Source organism: Gorilla gorilla, chromosome 12 (genome assembly GCF_029281585.2).
Source record: "Gorilla gorilla gorilla isolate KB3781 chromosome 12, NHGRI_mGorGor1-v2.1_pri, whole genome shotgun sequence".
Taxonomy (NCBI): Eukaryota; Metazoa; Chordata; class Mammalia; order Primates; family Hominidae; genus Gorilla; species Gorilla gorilla.
Window position 1 is genome coordinate 94,153,390 of NC_073236.2, and position 18,215 is coordinate 94,171,604.

The following is an 18,215-nucleotide window of genomic DNA, read 5'->3' on the forward strand; positions in this document are numbered from 1 at the left end:
CACCTGCCACCACGCCCAGCTAATTTTTCGTATTTTTAGTAGAGACAGAGTTTCACCGTGTTAGCCAGGATGGTCTCGATCTGCCTGCCTCGTGATCCGCCCGCCTTGGCCTCCCAAAGTGCTGGGATTACAGGCATGAGCCACCACGCCTGGCCTGTCACTGGTAATTTTTAATCATGATTTTTCTTCTCTCTGGTGCACTAAGGAATAGAATGTTGCTTTACAGCTTTTCCTCTTACCTTGTTCCTGAATGAATAGTCCAAGGTATCTTGGAAAAACAGAGTATAATTAGGCTTCTTTCTATGCCTTCTTTTTCTTTGTTCATTTATACCTAGAAGGCAGTGTTTTTAAAGTGTGGTCCATGGACTACCTGCATCAGATTCACCCTGAAGCCTTTCTTAAAGTTCTTGGTTCCAGACCAGGCCTACAGAGGCAGGTGGACATGTACCACTTCCCTTCTCTTTTCCTTTTCTAACGCTTTTTAAGCTTATTTCCATTGTTGACATAGATCCACCTCTGGTAGTTGGCAGTGTGCAGGAGGAAGTTAAGAAGTTTTAGACTGTGAAGTCTCTGGTCTTTGAGACTTGGTAATAAGTTATTCATAGTAAAGAGCTACTTATTCTATGACTCTGCTTCCCACCCTGTGTTACAGGGAAAGAGATATAGAAAATGGCCCTGCCTTAACCTTTTGTCTCTAGGTTACAAGTATATAAGCTCTTTATAATGAGCTTAAGTAGAAAAGAGTTTTTCACCAAGGACATAGGGACCTTTCAAAGAACAAAAGGCACAGAATGTGGTCAAGTCTCCCAAAGGACTTGAACCAGAAATTGGAAACTGTGAGGACTCAGAGAAGGTGCTGTTAGTTTTCTCTCTATCTGGTGTCTTATAATCACCAATTTCTGCTGCTTCTCTGTTTGAGTTATTATTTTCTCAGCAGATAAGATTTTCTTGCTTCTTTACAGAGGATAGAAAATGACAGCTCCCTAGTTTATTTGCCATTAGTTTTATTAGTTACGTAGACTAACCAGTTGCTTCTGTATTCCAGTTCCAAATTTTTTTTTTTTTTTTTTTTTTTTGTGAGACAGAGTCTCACTCTGTCGCCCAGGCTGAAGTACAGTGGCGCGATCTTGGCTCACTGCAACCTCTGCCTCCCAGGTTCAAGCAATTCTCCTGCCTCAGCCTCCTGAGTAGCTGGAACCACAGGCATGTGCCACCATGCCTGGCTAATTTTTTGTATTTTTAGTAGAGACAAGGTTTCACCATGTTAGCCAGAATGGTCTCCGTCTTCTGACCTGGTGATCCGCCTACCTCCTTCTCCCAAAGTGCAGGGATTACAGGTGTAAGCCACCGCACCCAGCCTCCAGTTCCAAATTTTAAGAAGAAAGTCTGATTGGCTGAATTTGGGTCAGGTATCCATCTCTGGTCCAGTGCCTGGGGTGCTGAGGCCTCACTGTATTTTAGAAATATGGCTGCCAGGGCTGTGTGTGTGTGTGTGTGTGTGTGTGTGTGTGTGTGTGTGTGTGTGTGTGTGTGTGTGTGTGTGTGTGTGTGTGTGTGTTAGGGTTGTGGGGGGGTGTTCTCTGAGAAAAGGAAGGCATTTCTGGGCCAGAAGATGTCTACTTCAGGGTTCAGCTTTAGAATGTAAATTTATAAATCTAGGTGATGATTAGCCACTGTTGACAAATATTTACTTAGGTTTCTTTTACCATAATACCTTAAGGTGTTGGTTTACAGATCTTTAATTGGCAAGGGATCATAATGCTTACCATTTATTTATAGATGACTTGTTATGAGCTCGGCTCTGTACTAGGCACTTTGCATTTGTTTAATACATTATCATGATGGATTAGTAAATGCAATGGGTTAACCATCAAAAAATCCTTTATGGATAGGAGTAGAATAGACAGAAAACAGTTTTGTTTGTTCAGAAAAACCATCTTAAAGTTAAAACTTACTGAGAAATTGCTGAGAATTGACTCAAAGTATTTGTAGAATTTAGTTTCTAGTTTGCATCATTTCTCTAATAGGTATAACTAAAGGTGATTTCAGAGCTTTGAGAGAAGAAAATTTGTTCTGCAATTCGTTAACCTAGACTTTTAATGTTTTGTTAGGAATGAATATCTGGGTTCACTAATGAGTTCTGTAATGTCACTAAAATAGCAGCTAAACAAAGCCTTTTGGAAAATACATTCCAAGAGAAAGGCAAGATTACTTGCTGAATAGAATGAGGAGGGACAAGTGTATGATGAGCGATAGGTGCCCAGCTGCCAGAAGGTGAGTGACAAAGGAAAAGCAAAGAAAGAAAAGTTTTATTTGTAAGCTAGTAGCAGTAATGTCCTTTGTTGTGTTGTTCGAATAGTGACTTGGAAGCAAGTTGTCTCATTTAAAGGCACAAGAACTATTTTATGGCCTTTTGCCCTCTTAGAAAATATTTTGAAAATTATAGGCATACTAGATTTTCCTTTTAATTCCAAGCAATTTTTTTTTCCTCTTCCTTTTTTGAAGTGAATTTTGACAGCTGAAAGCCTATTCTCTGAGAATCTGGGCACTCCTTGCCTGTGAATTGGGAAGTGGTTTTTGGGACGCTGCCACCTTTGCTGAGCAATCCGATGGCAATTATTAAGCTCAGCATTTTCCTGGTGGGTTTAGGGAAATTGCCTGGGAAACTATTACGTGTGAATTTTACATGTTTGGGTTCTTTTTATTTAACCAGTTGCAATTATCCTTCCTTAATTTTAACTTGAATTTTACAGACAATTATTGTGGTATATGTGGATTTCCTTTCCTATACTTTTAAAATTTCTCCGTAAACAGGAGAAACTTTGTGGGAGAGAAAGTAATTTTGTCTTAAAACTGTATTCCTGCTTGTAAACATGGTTGAGAACAGGGGTAGATGTTGGAAAAAGAGGGAACTGACAAGAATGAGAGTCAAGTAATACCAAGCCAGAAAATCAGAAAAGTCTTGAACATTTGGATAAGGATCAGACTCAACGAAATACCTGTAACGTGCATATTATCTGCCACAAAATGTATGTCCAAATTCTTTGGGGGAAATCCTGAATAGTTATCTAGTTAGCAAGGAATGGTTATGAAACTTAATTGTATGGAAATTATTAAGTATTACTAGTTGAACATGTGGAAATGTCATTATATTTCCTTTATTTTGTGTACTATTCCCAATGGCCTTGGCCACAATGATAACTTGGTCCTCTGTTTTTTTCCGTTCAAGGTGTATTTCTCAACTCTGAAAACTACAGATTTTTTCAGGAACATCACTGTCTTGTTTGGAGAGGCAGAACTATATAGTCAACACTTGATTTAGTTTTAGGCTTGTCAAAAGGACAAAATTACAAGTTTAGTTTAAAGATCTCTATTGGGTTTATGATTCTAGAATCAAGCAACACTTCATTTCATAAAATAGGATAAGTGTTCTAATGAATTGAGCAGGGGGGTTGGTTTTATAGATAGGACTAATGAAAGCAGAAACAACAGAAAGTGGATTACTTTCCTTGTAAGGTGGAGAGAGGGAGACAGAAAAATAGAAAAATAACAGATAAAATGAAGTTACTTCAGTCTTTTTGTATAAGGATTAAAGTAGAGGGAACTTTATTATCATGCCTATTGAAGATTGAAACTGGCCTGTTTGATAAATTGGCTGTTATCATTCTTTAGATTTCTTGGAAAGTCAGATAACAACTTTGTTTTAGTTTGGTGACTAAAATTTTAGCCAGGGTGAGTTCATTTTGATTTTTAGTCTATGGAACAGAGGGTCTATCGGGGCCTACTGCAGGAGCTTCATCCAAAACAATGGCTTCCTATAATGTTTTAACAGACATTATACATGAATGTATTTTGTTTCTATTTCCTAATCCGGGGTTGGGGATCACAAGGTCTTTTGACAGAAGCAACCTACTCCTTTTCAGCCCTTTCTGCCAAACTGCAAATGTGTGATTGCGACCAGAAACTAGTTTTTGTTAAAGTTATTTTGCAGATATGTTTTGGATACCATGAACTATAAGAATTTGAAGAAGTGACCAGCTACAGACAATTTTTGGGAAAATTAAACTGCTCCAAAGGTGGTTGTTGTCCAGTTTCTTTCGGGAGTGGTGAGTGTAGGGGAGTTGAGCAGCCATGTGTAATATCTTAGTAAAGTTTGCTAAACAGGGAGAAAAGGCAAACAAAACCTTTTTTATTAGCTATTTTCGCTTTGCTGCAAGAGATTGTGTGGAATTATGTGGGTGAAGAAGGCCATGGGATGACAAAATTGGGGAAAGAAGTGAGACAAAAAGTGGTCAACATTTCTGAGTTGTGTATCTCAGTGCAATTCTGTGTATAAAGGCGGAACCACTTATTAGGTTTAACCTATTTGTCCAGGAGAAATTAAATAAGAGAAATTGGTACTTTTTGTTAATATAATTTTGTTGGTAGTATTTATTATGGTCTTTTTAAAAAACAACCTTTTTTTGAAGTATAACATACAGAATATTGTGCATAAATGTACCGCTCAGAGATGTTCAAAAGTGTAACCATGCAACAAGCTTCCAGAACATTACCAACATCTCAAAATCCCCCTTTATACTATTTTCCAATTCCTCCTTCTCTCTCATACAACCACTCTTCTGATTTCTAACAGCATAGATTGGTTTTTCCTTTTGCAATCTGTAAGGAAACTTGTGTGTGTAGTAGAATAAGTGATACAGTGAAATAACTAGGTAAGGGTAAGGAGAACTGCAGAAATCAACAGCTTTTCAGAGGGGAGGTGGCCAGTTGCTGGTTTGGGAGTGATTTAGAATAGAAAATTCTCTCAATTTCACTCATTAGAGAGTCATTTAACTTAGATGTTCTTTTAAAATGCAGATGCTGCCTGGATGATTAAGGCTATAGTTTATTTGCTTGATGCCAAGATGTTTTCTTTTTAACTGAGGAAATAGCAATTTCCTTTTGGAGGAGTAAATCTCAGGACACTTTGGGAAAAAGCATTTTCTTGGAGGTTTTAGAGAGAGGGCAGTTTAAGCCATCAGATCTCATGTGACTCATTATCCTGAGACCAGCATAGGGGAAACCGCCCCCCATAATTCATTGCTTCCACTTGGTTGTGCCCTTGACACATGAGGATTATGCCTGAAGAATCATCTTGCGTGGCATATAAATTGAATTTTTGAAGAGGTTATATAGCTTGTGGAATTTTGGGCAGTTTACTTTTTTTGGCTCTCAGTTTTTGCATTTATAAAATGGGAACAATAAAGTACCTTTCTCATATAGTGTAAATGAGTTTATATTGACTGTATAAGAGTGTTTGGAACATAATAGACTCTATAGAGGAATTAGCCTAAAACAACAGTCAAAATAAGTACCTCTGTCTTAGAGGTACAAAAAATTCTCGAGAGTGCCTTTTTTCCCCTTTACTCTCATTCCTATCTGCCAGTTAATTTTTAAAAAATATAAAAGTAATAAATGTGGATCGCTTATAAGTGAAAACTATGGTAGTTCTTTGCCCTACCCCTTCCCAACTCTAAGACTTGTTCTCTGTTTTTAGCTCTTTTAGATGTTTCTTTGTTGTTTGCCTAATTTTTCTAAAACACTCGTTATTAAACCCCCACCCCAGAGTTTCTGATTGAGTGGCTTTTGGGTGGGACCCAAGAATTTGCATTTTTAACAAGTTCTCAGATGATGCTTATGCTGCTAGTTTGGGGACCACACATTGTAAACCACTGCTGTAGTTCATAGATCTCATCAACTCTTGAAAAGGGGGTTGACTCAACAGGTGAGACCAAACAATGAGTGGATCCATTGTTGAATGGCTTTGTTACCAGTGGAAGGTATCCAAGTTACTGATGTCAAATCTGTAAGGGTCTGCAGCAACCTCAGTTTTTGCCTCTTCCTCCAAAGAATTCGACTGAGGGGCATAAGGCAAGAGAGACCAAGGCAAACTTCAGAGTAGGAGTGGAAGTTTGTTTAAAAGCCTTTAGAACAGGAAAGAAAGGAAAGGAAAGTATGCTCGGAAGAGACCCAAGCAGGCACTGAGGTCAAGTGTGGTGTTTAACTTTGATCCTAGGACTTTATAGGCCGGCCCCTTTCCCGTGATTCTTCCCTTAGAGTGGGCTGCCCGCATGTGCAGTGCCCTCCTTATGCTTGGAAGGTGAGTACGTGGTGTGTGTTTAGGAAGTTGTGCAATAGCCTGTCTGAGGCTTTCTTTGCTTCTCTGGTGGTGTGTCCCTGTGTATTAGTCTGTTTTCATGCTGCTGACAAAGACATACCCAAGACTGGGAAGAAAAAGTGGTTTAATTGGACTTACAGTTCCACATGGCTGGGGAGGCCTCAGAATCATGGTGGGAGGCAAAAGGCACTTCTTACATGGCAGCAGCAAGAGAAAATGAGGAAGAAGCAAAAGTGGAAACCCCTGATAAACCCATCAGATCTGGTGAGACTTATTCACTATCACAAGAATAGCACAGGAGAGACTGGCCCCCATGATTCAATTACCTCCGCCTGGGTCCCTCCTACAACACGTGGGAGTTCTGGGAGATACAATTCAAGTTGAGATTTGGGTGGGGACATAGCCAAACCATATCACACTGGAAGGTCACACTCCACCATTTTGTCTCTCAGTGTGCATGTCCAGGAAGTTGCTTCTCCCTGGTGTCTGCATTCAGTTAACACTTTAGTGTAATAAGTATGGACCATCAGGAAATGGCCTCTTCCTGGGGCTGGCTGCCAATTTATCACTTTTAGAGAGGCAATGTGATAATTGCTGAACCATCACCCAACATTCCTAGTTGGGGAGGGGGGCTCTCCTGCCATGCTCATGCCTGTCTAACTACCTGTAACAGCTTCATATTGAGTATAGGATATCAAGTTCAAACTCTGTAGAATTCATCATGTAGCCTCATCCGCCTTTCCATTTCTCACCTGATCTTCACACTCCTTGTACATGTAACTGTCCAATGGGTTCATTTTGCCCACTGCCTACACAGAGCCTATTTATCAAGACAAGGGAATTGCAGTAGAGAAAGAGTAATTCACACAGACCCAGCTGTGTGGAAAACCAGAGTTTTAGTATTACTCAAATCAGTCTCCCTGAAAACTCGGGAATTGGAGTTTTTAAGATAATTTGGTAGGTAGGGGGCCAGTGAGTCAGGAGTGCTGATTGGTCAGGTCAGAGATGAAATCATAGGGAGTCAAAGCTGTCCTCTTCTGCTGAGTCAGTTCCTGGGTGGGGGCCATAAGACCAGATGAACTAGGTTATCAATCTGCATGTTGCCAGCTGATCCATGTAGTGCAGGGTCTGCAAAATATCTTAAGCACTGACCTTAGGTTTTACAATGGGAATGTTATCCCCAGGAGCAATTTGGGGATTTTTAAAATCCTGAAGCCTCCAGCTGCATGACTCCTGTATTTGTCCATTTTCACACTGCTATGAAGACATACCTGAGACTGGGTAATTTATAAAGGAAAGAGGGTTTTTTTTTTTTTGAGAGTTTCACTCTTGTTGCCCAGGCTGGAGTGCAGTGTTGCAATCTCAGCTCACTGCAACCTCTGCCTCCCGGGTTCAAGTGATTCCCCTGTCTCAGTCTCCCGAGTAGCTGGGATTACAGGCACATACCACCATGCCCAGCTAATTTTTGTATATTTAGTAGAGACGGAGTTTCATCATATTGGTCAGGCCAGTCTCGAACTCCTGACCTCAGGTTATCCGCACGCCTCGGCCTCCCAAAGTGCTGGGATTACAGGCATGAGCCACCGCACCTGGCCAGGGAAGAGGTTTAGTTGACTTACAGTACAGCATGGCTGGGGAGACCTCAGGAGACTTACAATCATGGCAGAAGGGGAAGCAAACACATCCTTCTTCACATGGTGGCAGGGAAAAGAAGTGCAAGTAGGGGAAATGCCAGACACTTACAAAACCATTATATCTTGTAAGACTCACTCATTATCACAAGAACAGCATGGGGAAAACCACCCCTGTGATTCATTTACCACCAGTTTCTGCCCTTGACACGTGGGGATTATGGGGATTACAATTCAAGGTGAGATTTGGGTGGGGACACAGCCAAACCATATCAACACCTGAACCATAATTTCTACTCTTGTGGCTAATTTGTTAGTCCTACAAAGGCAGTCTAGTCCCCAGGCAGGAAGGGGGTTTGTTTTGCAAAAATGCTGTTATTGTCTTTGTTTCAAAGCTAAACTGTAAACTAAGTTCCTCCCAGAGTTAGTTCAGCCTACGCCTAGGAATGGACAAGGACAGCTTGGAGGTTAGGAATAAGATGGAATTGGTTAGGTCAGATCTCTTTCGCTGTAATAATTTTCTCAGTTATGATTTTTGCAAAGGCAGTTTTATATATTTCAGCATTACTGAACTTTTAGCGATTTAAAAAATGTGCAGTGGTTTCTCATCAGAGGCTTTTGATGTTATTCTCTGTTCCTGGAATTCCTGCCTCCCCATTTAGCTGCCTGGAAATACCTTCATTCTCTTTTTGCTTTTCCATTGCTGCAGAATTCGATGTTTCCACCTTTCCTGTGGTCTTAAAACAATGTATATACACTTCTGTCAGAGTATGAACCATACTGTATGTTGACTATTTACATGTCTGTCTGCTTTTGTTAGCTTGTTAGCTCCTTGAGAAGAGGCACTTGATTTTTTTTACATCTTATCATTGGCTTAGTACGGTTATTGGCATATAATATGAGCTAAAATAAATGTTCAACTGAATCAATATAGAAAACATTTGGTGATTTGGAGTCCCCAGAATGAAGACTGCTTGTATGTGGTTTTGTTAGCCTTAATTTCAAGGATCAAATTTGCATAAGCAGCACTGTACACTCCCATAACATACATGATGCCATATGGATTTGTTAGGACCTAGTACCATCCAGTGTCTGGAGTCTTAGCTGTCTTAGGTTTCTTTTATTCAACAATAACTGAGCTGTTGGGTAGTGGGAGCCCATGGATTGCTCTAACAATCACACAGTTCCAAAATGATGAGCATTCCTGTCGTTTCCACCTGTCATCTCTGTCTTTCAGAATCTTGCCTATCTTTCAAGGGTCAACCAAAATGCTATTCCTTCAGCAGGCCTCCCTTGGTTACCTCAGGGAGATCTTTTCTTTAAAAACATGGTGCCACTTATTGCCTGGCACATGCTGTTTTATTTTTACTTATTTGGATTAATATTTTATCTTCCCCTCTAGATTGCTAACTTCTTCATGAGCAGCCTAATGAAGGCCTCTCAAGAGGGAAGTGGTTAGACCTTTACCTGTAGGTAGCTAAGAGTCATTGGAGCTTAAGTTCAAACAAAAGAAGAAAATAAGGGGCTTGATTATATTTGTATTTTAGAAATATCTGTAGTAATGCGGATGGGATGGGTGGGAGGCATAGACAACAATAAATACCTACTATGGGTTCAGATCAAAGATGCTATTAGTGGAAACAGAGCTTTAGGGGGGAGGGAACAGACATTTTATAAGTTCTGTTTGCCTCCTTGATGACAGAGTAGATGGATGTGATAGAGAATATACAGTGATGCTTAGGCCATTGATTAGAATGCTTTTGATTACAATAAAAGAAAACTGTCTCAAACTAGTTTAAGCAATAAAGGAGATTTATTGACCTATGTAACAGGAAATTTTCGGTCAGTTCACTGAAACAATCTACTATTCTCTTAGCACCACCATCCTCATAACAATAAAATGGCTACAACTTTGAATTTCTACCTCTACAAACTGTATTTCTTCAGAGGAAGTTCCAGCCCAAATCTTAACTTTATGCTGATTGGGCTAATCTCTCTGGCCAGAGCAATGCAGCACTCAGGCTGTTAATTCTGAAAACAGCTGGTTACTTGAGCCTCATGCTGTGGAGCTGGAGTTAGGGTCAAGTGCTGTCAAGCCACATAGCTGCTATGTAATGGAGAGAGGTGGCCACAGTATTATGGGAGATAACCACAGTATCCCCTAAGGTTTCTGTGGTAGATGACATGATGTGGACTGGAACAGGAAACAGGAAAAGGTACAGGTTTGAGAGAGAAAATATAAATGAGTTGATTTTGTGAGGGTCAGGGAAGATAACAAGCAACAGGAGTATTTCTAAAGAGGGAGGAGCCTCATGAAGGCCTCTTAAGAGCAAAGTAACTGGCCTTGTTCTAGGAACTGAGAGAAGGCTATTGGGCTGGCATCTAATGATCTAGGGAAAGACTGGATAAGATGAGGTTGGAGAGAGGCTGCTTTCTTTTGGGTCATGGTAAGGAGTTTGGATTCCAAATGCAATGGGAAATCAGTGACAGGTCAACATCCAGTATACATTTTGAAAATAACATTCTTGTTGCTTTGTGTATACTGGAATAGAAGAGACAGAGTGGATGCAGGGAGAACAGGTAAAAGCTGTTTCATTAGTTCAGGCTAGAACTAGACTGGGGTGTGGGGCAGAAGAAATGAAGAACAGTGACAGAGTAAGGAAATATTCTGCAGTTCAAGTTGACTGGTTCTTAAGATGGATTGGATTTAAGAGTTGAAGGAGTTGGAAGAGTTAGACTCAGTTTTCTGGGTTGAATTGCCATTTGAATAGCATAATATGGGTAAAAGTAGAGGAGAAATAAGTTTGAGAAGAAGATAACTTTGGAAATGCAAGGTTTGAGATGCCCATTAGATTTCCAAGAGAATGTGTCAAAATAGTTAGCTAAATGAGTCTGGAGCACATGTGAAAGAGAGTCAGGGATAGAAATGTGAAATTGGCTTTCTTATCAGAAATGGCATTAATCCATCAGAATGGGTGATAAGATGTAGACCTCAGGATTTAATATGCCCCGAGAATGAGATATCCTCTATAGTCTCTGGAGTTTAGCCATTTATTTCATATGTAGTCTTGAAATTCAGTCTGTTATGTATCTGGACTTGATTTTGATAATCAGTTGATTACGATAATTCTTTAATAAATTTTCCCTGTTTTTTACCCCAGTTTCTGTCAGATCTTGGGCATTCAGGGTTGAAATAATAATAAAACGTATTCCTTTTGTTCTTTACTTTGAAAGAGCTGCTTAGGGTTTGGGAAGCTACTAAAATTGGATTTTATTCTTTCTCTTTTCCGGGTTGACTTCTGTAAACTTTTCTGTTTAACTGTACATTTTGCTAAAACCTGTAGACTTAAAAATAATTAAATATTTAAATAATTAATAAATCATCTTTTAATATTATTGTAAATATTAGTATTTTAATATTATAATTAACATCAATTTTAATATGTATTTAAAATAATTTCAAAAATCTTAATATTTATATTTTAAAATTAAATATTTAAAAAAAATAAATATTTTAATATTTATAATTTAAAGTAATTAAATATTTAAAATAATTTTAAATATTTTAATAATTATAATATTTTAAAATAATTAAATATTTAAAAATTTAAATATTTTAATATTTATAATTTAAAGTAATTAAATGTTTAAAATAATTTTAAATATTTTAATATTTATAATTTAAAATAATTAAATATTTAAAATACCAATGATTTTAAATAAATAATATTTTAAAACAAAATATTTTAAAAAATAATTAATTGCCTGTTGCGGTGGTTCATGCCAGTAATCCCAGGACTTTCGGAGGCTGAGACGGGAGGATTGCTTGAGCCCAGGTATTTGAGACCAGCTTGGGCAACGTAGTAAGACCTCATTTCCACTAATAAAAAAAAAAAAATTAGCCAGGTGTGATGGCGTGGCCTGTAGTCCCAGCTATTTGGAGGCTGAGGCTGGAGGATCACTTGAGCCTGCGAGTTCAAGGTTGCATTGAATCACAGTTGTGCCACTGCACTCCAGCCTGGGTGAAAGAGCGAGACACTGTCTCAAAAAAATAAAAAAATTAAAAAAATTAAAAAGTAATTAATTAGCTTGAAGATGTTGTATTTGTGCATGATACAAAATTCAAAAGATATAGAAGGGTCTTCCAACTCTAACCCTCACCCAACCAATTACCTTTTTATTTCCAGATCTTGTGAATCATTTCATATTAGTTCATATTAGAGCTGCCTCAGATTCTTAAATGCTTGCATGGTATTTAGTATAGGCATAACATATTTTCCAGTTCCTCCATTGTAAACTTAGGTTTTTGCTCACCTTTACTCTGCTAGGAACAGTTCTTCAAAAAAAAATTATCATAAATAATATTTTCTAGAGGCATGTATATGTTATCATAAGTTTCCAGTAGTAGAATTGCTGCTGGGCCAAAGTTTATTTATGCATTGTAAATTTTCATAGATATTGCCAGATTGCTCACTAGCAATGACTAAAAATGGCTTTCCTTTGCTCTCATGCTGACAAAGTGAGTTACCAACTCCTTGCTTTGCTACCAATATGAGAGATGAAAAGTATATCATTGCATCATTAAAAAGTGCCCTCATTGAACACTGGAATTTGAATGATACAGTGGTTTGGATTAGATTTTATTGAATTTGTGAAATGGCTATTTTACCATTATGATTGTCAATGGATACATGTATTTTATATGGCTTTCTTTTTTTAAAAAACTATAGCAAGTAGTTTCTAAGTCACTGGAGAACATTATTTGATACTATGTTTTAAATTATACATGATATAGATGTTTAATTTTCAGCATCTTAAATCACTAAGTATCTTTAATTTGCAGGTTTTATCTGAAAGAACTAATATTGAACCTTGGGTTTGTGCCAACATCATTCGTCTCTTTAATGATGATAACACAATTCCCTTCATTATACGTTATAGAAAAGAGCTCATTAATAACCTTGATGCTGATTCCTTGAGAGAAGTTCAGCAAACCCTAGAAGAGCTACGGTAAGAAACCTAAAAAAGAATAAGCCTAGTGTAAGGGGAAAAGGCCAATGAGGAACAGTGAGAAAGTGAATGATGGTATATTTGACAATTTCAACATTTTGTTTCCTTGAATTATTGTAATCTGGATATAGTCCTCTTTATTTAGCGGGTGTATGGAGTCCCTCTGCTGGTGTGTTTATGCATAGCTTGAGCATGTATTAGCGAAAAGGTCATTTGCAGTAAAAGTGTGTGCCTCAGAGTTTGACTGTCATCTTCTTTCATAGAAAAGGTTGGGCATAATGGCAAAATTAGGACTGCCAGCAGGAAACTCAGAAAGTACATTTTATTCTAACTCTTTTAACCACTCACATAAATCTGTCCTTTTAATTTCATAAAGTTCCTAAGTGGAGAGTTCTTTGGCAGTATAGAGTTTGGTAGGAAATATGTATATTTCCTTTTCCCACCTTTTTTTTTTTTTCGGAGACAGAGTCTTGCTCTGTCGCCTGGGCTGAAGTGCAGTGGTGCAATCTCAGCTCACTACAATCTCTGTATCCCAGGCTCACGTGACTCTCCTGCCTCAGCCTCCTGAGTAGCTGAGATTATAGGAATGCGCCACCACACCCCACTAATTTTGTATTTTTAGTAGAGACGGGGTTTTGCCATGTTGGCCAGGCTGGTTTTGAACTCTTGGCCTTAAGTGATCCACCCGCCTTGGCCTCCCAAAGTGCTGAGATTATAGGCTTGAGCCACCATGCCCAGCCTTTTTCCCATACTTTTAATGGTTATGGTAATTTAACAATAGTGGATTGTAAGTTTTGTATGGTTACAGAATGGAAAGTACCTTTTTAAAAAAATTATGCCTCTGGACTCACTGTTAATAACAGAGAAATATGTGTACAAAGACTACAAGACTGACCATATTATTCAATAAGGTTTATTAAAACACTTCACTGCTTATGCATTTATTGCATGTCTCCCATGGGCACTGTGTTAATGTGTACATTCTTCAAGTGTACAAAAAAGATCTGATTAAAATTGGATTATCATTCTACTATGAAGCCATTTTAAAAGTATTAAGGGTAATTTTTATAACAAGCTTGACAAGCTTTCTGTTATTTTGGGGGAACTTGCATCTCACTTTTCTACCTCTTTTGTTGACGTTCTTTTAGTGTCAGGAGAATTAAAGTGCTAATATGTGGAAAGTTATACTTCATTGAGAGGCAGGATCAATTTGCCAATGTAAAAATGTAAATGACTAAATCAAATAGTCTCAGATGCAAATCTTCCAGAGCCAGGCTAGGATAATCAAGCATGGGGGATAAGAATTGGAGATTACAAACCCTGTCTAAGAGGGGCCACCCCTGCTCGTCTCCAGTAGATTACTGTCATGCAGGGTTGTCTGCCCAGTTTGCTGGTTCTTCCTGTTTCTGAAAAGAAGCTGGTAATTTGAGTTTTTACGTAAGAAATTTCTAGGCCAAACAAAACCACTCTTGACCACACCTAGAAGGCCAGCAGTTTGCAAATTCTGAAGTAAGCTTTCTGTTTGGTTGAAGGCAAGGTAATTAAGAAAGTCTGAGGGTTTTGGATCTGAAATTGGAGAAAGCCTCACAAGCAAGAAAAGCTTGCTTAAAAAATTTAAGGGTAGTCTAACAATATTTGGTTGTATGGGAGACAAATAGGAGCTGTATATCAAGAATATTATTATTTTCTTTTTCTTTAAAAAACCCTTCTATTGCAAAAGAATTCCATTCTCTGGGTTTCTATGAATAGGGGAATACATTGAATATTAGTAGAGGAGTGAATATTCCTTGAAGTAAGTGGGGGCATTGACTGGAACTTAAGAGATCTTTTTCTATAATACAGAGATTTCTTTCTGGTAATGAGATATGATCTTTATTTTTTCTTGAGCTCAGCATTTTCTATAACTAGAGCATTGATTTTCAATTTGTTAATTGCTACCCCTACATGAGAAGTAAAACCAATTTAATAAGTCATACCACTTAAAAAATGAAATAGTGAATAGAAAATACAAGAGTACATTTATGTGGTAAAGGCAAATATTGTTTCATGAAATGTTTCAATTATGTAGCATGTATATGTATGTAGGGTTGCAACGTAAAACATTTTTAAATTCACTGTTGAAAAGTGAATTAAAGAGTATGATTATGGATAGTAAGAAAAGTTTTCTGTATTTTTCTCTAAAGATAATTCTCTTCTTCCTTGTATGCAGGCTAATAGGACAAAAGGAATTGGCTTTTTGTTAAAATGACCTGGTAGGCTTTAGCCCTTGAAAACAGTCTTGGGCTACCATGACTATAGAAGACATACAGGTTGTAATCTAAGTACTGCATATTCTTCTTTTTAATTTATATTCTTCTCTTTAATTTATAGTCTTCTGCCTTTAGTTTTTTTTTAATTTACAAGTAGATTTAATTTTCTTTTCCATCGATCATTTTGAATAAATCATATTATCATCTCTAACTTTTGCCCATCATTTTAGCAATACCATTATTAGGCAGATTCTATAAATAGGAGGTAATACAATAGGATGAGAAGCATTAACTGTAACAACAGGATTGTATATTCACAGTGAAAACCTGTTGTAAAGTGGGGGAACTACTGTGCCCACCCTTCCTTTTGTCGTTAGTTGTTTAGTGATCCCTGTAAATTGATTCCTGGAATCAGCTTTTCTACATGGAATCCTGGTTCTTTTTAGTGGGGAATGGTATTTGGAAACCAATTATGGGTGCTAGGTGTGCCCATCCTGAGCAGTGATACTCCAGTAGCAATGAGCATATCTAGTACCTATACCTTGGTTTTTAAGTATCATTCTTCTGATTCCAGGGCTGGGGCAGGGAAACTAGAAGATAAGCCTGAAATATCATATGCCAGAGAATAAGGAAGTGCTCGCAGAATGACAGATACATGTCAAAAGGACACAGAAGCTAGCTTGAAGGGGTTACTTCTGGCCAAATCTGGAACAATTTGAACATTAAGATAAATGATAGCAATGGATTGTAGCACTAAGTAAAATAAAAAACCATTAAATCTATAGTGATATAAATAAATCAGTGAATAAATTCAAAGTTTAATGAGGAATGGGATAATTATATAGTCTCAAAGTACCTCTCCACAAAATACTTATAATTACAAGAGGAATAAAGAGTACCTGTGTCTTGGAGAAACCCACAGATACTACCTTAATCAAATGATCAAAGTTAATTAGTAATGAGACAAATCAAAATCATTTGCCACCTAATAACGTGTAGTAAGAACACAGTATGACTTCTATGATATTTCTGCCAAAGATGCTCCATCGGTATTTAATTGTGAGGAAACATCAGAGAAACCCAAGCTGCAGGACATTCTACAAAATAACTGTCCAGTAGCGTTCAAAAACATCAAGGCCTTATCAAGGAGAAGAAAATCAAGGAGAGACTGAAATATTGTTTTAGCTTGAAGGAGACTGTAGTTGCATGCCAACTACATGTAACCCATAATTCTTAACTGAATCCACTATAAAGGATATTATTGGGACAGTTGGTAAAACCTGAATGAGGTCTGCATTAGATGGTAGTAATATATTAGTGTTAATTACCTGATAATGATGGTTATTTTGTGGTTATGTAGAAGATTTGTATTTGTAGGAAATCACACTAAAGTGTGGGAGTGCAGGGATGTTAACTTATTCTCAAACAGTTCAGAGACAATAAAGTTCCTTTTACTTTACCTGCAACTTTTCTGTAAGTTTGAGGTAGCTTTGAAAATAAAGTTTTGACATACAGTTTTGGTATATTACAAAAGTTTCTCTTTTCAGGGCTGTTGCAAAGAAAGTTCATAGTACAATCCAGAAAATTAAGAAGGAAGGGAAGATGTCTGAGTGCTTGTTAAAAGCCATGCTGAATTGTAAAACTTTTGAAGAACTAGAACACGTGGTAAGGAATCCTTTTTATCTTTTAACGTAATACCTGAATATATTGCAATTTGGGTCTTCTTATGATTAAAGAACACCAAGAAATGAAAAGCTAACGTCATTAGCCACCATTATTTAATGCAACAAAATATTTATTCTTTATTCAATAAATATTTATGGAGTTTTTTTTTGCGCTAGGCACTTGGGTTTACAAAGATGAATAAATACATAGTCTTTGTCTCAAGGAATTTCCAGTCAAGTAGGGAAGGACAGTAGATTATACAAACGCGAAGCTTATCAGAGAGGGCTGAACTAGAGATCCAGATGTGGATGTCTTCAGCCTGTAGTTGGTACGTGAAACCATGAGAATGGAAGAACTCACTCAAGAAGTGTTTGTTAGCAGGTCAGGATTGACCACTGGAGGTTACCACCTTTTGAAGTGTGGATGGAGGATGTGAGAGCATAAGGAGGTAGGAAAAAAATAGAGAAGTATGAGGAGAATCAGGAGATGATGGTGCCCTGGAACAGCAGGGAAGAGAGTTTTAGATGCAGGTCATGATCAGCAGTTATGTGTAGCAGAGAAGTTTGGCAGAATGAAGACTGAAAAAAATATATATATTTGGTAATTAGGAGATCATCATGGATTTTTGTGATATCATTTCCTGCAAGGTATGTGAGAAGAGAAGCCAGATGATGGTGGGTTGGAGAGTGAGTGGATTAAAAAGTAGAAGAATTGGCTGGGCGCGGTGGCTCACGCTTGTAATCCCAGCACTTTGGGAGGCCGAGGTGGGCTGATCACGATATCAGGAGTTCAAGACCAGCCTGGCCAAGATGGTGAAACCCCGTCTCTACTAAAAATACAGAAATTAGCTGGGCATGGTGGCAGGTGCCTGTAATCCCAGCTACTCAGGAGGCTGAGGCAGAGAATTGCTTGAACCCGGGAGTCGGAGGTTGCAGTGAGCTGAGATCGCGCCACTGCACTCCAGCCTGGGCTACAGGGCAAGACTCCATCTCAAAAAAAAAAAAAGAAGAAGTAGAAGAATTGACCGGCCAGGTGCGGTGGCTCACGCCTGTAATCCCAGCACTTTGGGAGGCCGAGGCGGGTGGATCACGAGACCAAGAGATCGAGATCACCCTGGCCAACATGGTGAAACCCTGTCTCTACTAAAAATGCAAAAAAAAAAAAAAGATAGCTGGACGTAGTGGTGCGCTCCTGTAGTCTCAGCTACCTGGGAGACTGAGGCAAGAGAATCACTTAAACCTGGGAGGCAGAGCTTGCAGTGAGCCGAGATCGCGCCACTGCGCTCAGGCCTGGGCGAAAGAGCGAGACTCCATCTCAAAAAAAAGAAAAAAACAAAAAAACGAAGAAGTAGAATTATGTGTAGAACACTTTTTTTTTTTTTTGAGACGGAGTCTCGCTCTGTCGCCCAGGCTGGAGTGCAGTGGCGCGATCTCGGCTCACTGCAAGCTCCGCCTCCTGGGTTCACACCATTCTCCTGCCTCAGCCTCCCGAGTAGCTGGGACT

General features: G+C 38.4%; 1 protein-coding gene across 1 annotated transcript in view; it reads left to right on the forward strand.

The window, feature by feature from the left end:
* SRBD1 (S1 RNA binding domain 1) overlaps positions 1-18,215 on the forward strand; it is a 222,461-nt gene that overhangs the window by 12,881 nt on the left and 191,365 nt on the right. Inside the window, exons 5-6 of the mRNA XM_031008302.3 lie at positions 12,632-12,798; positions 16,595-16,712. Coding sequence (XP_030864162.3) covers positions 12,632-12,798; positions 16,595-16,712 — 285 coding nt within the window. The remainder of the gene's footprint in view (positions 1-12,631; positions 12,799-16,594; positions 16,713-18,215) is intronic.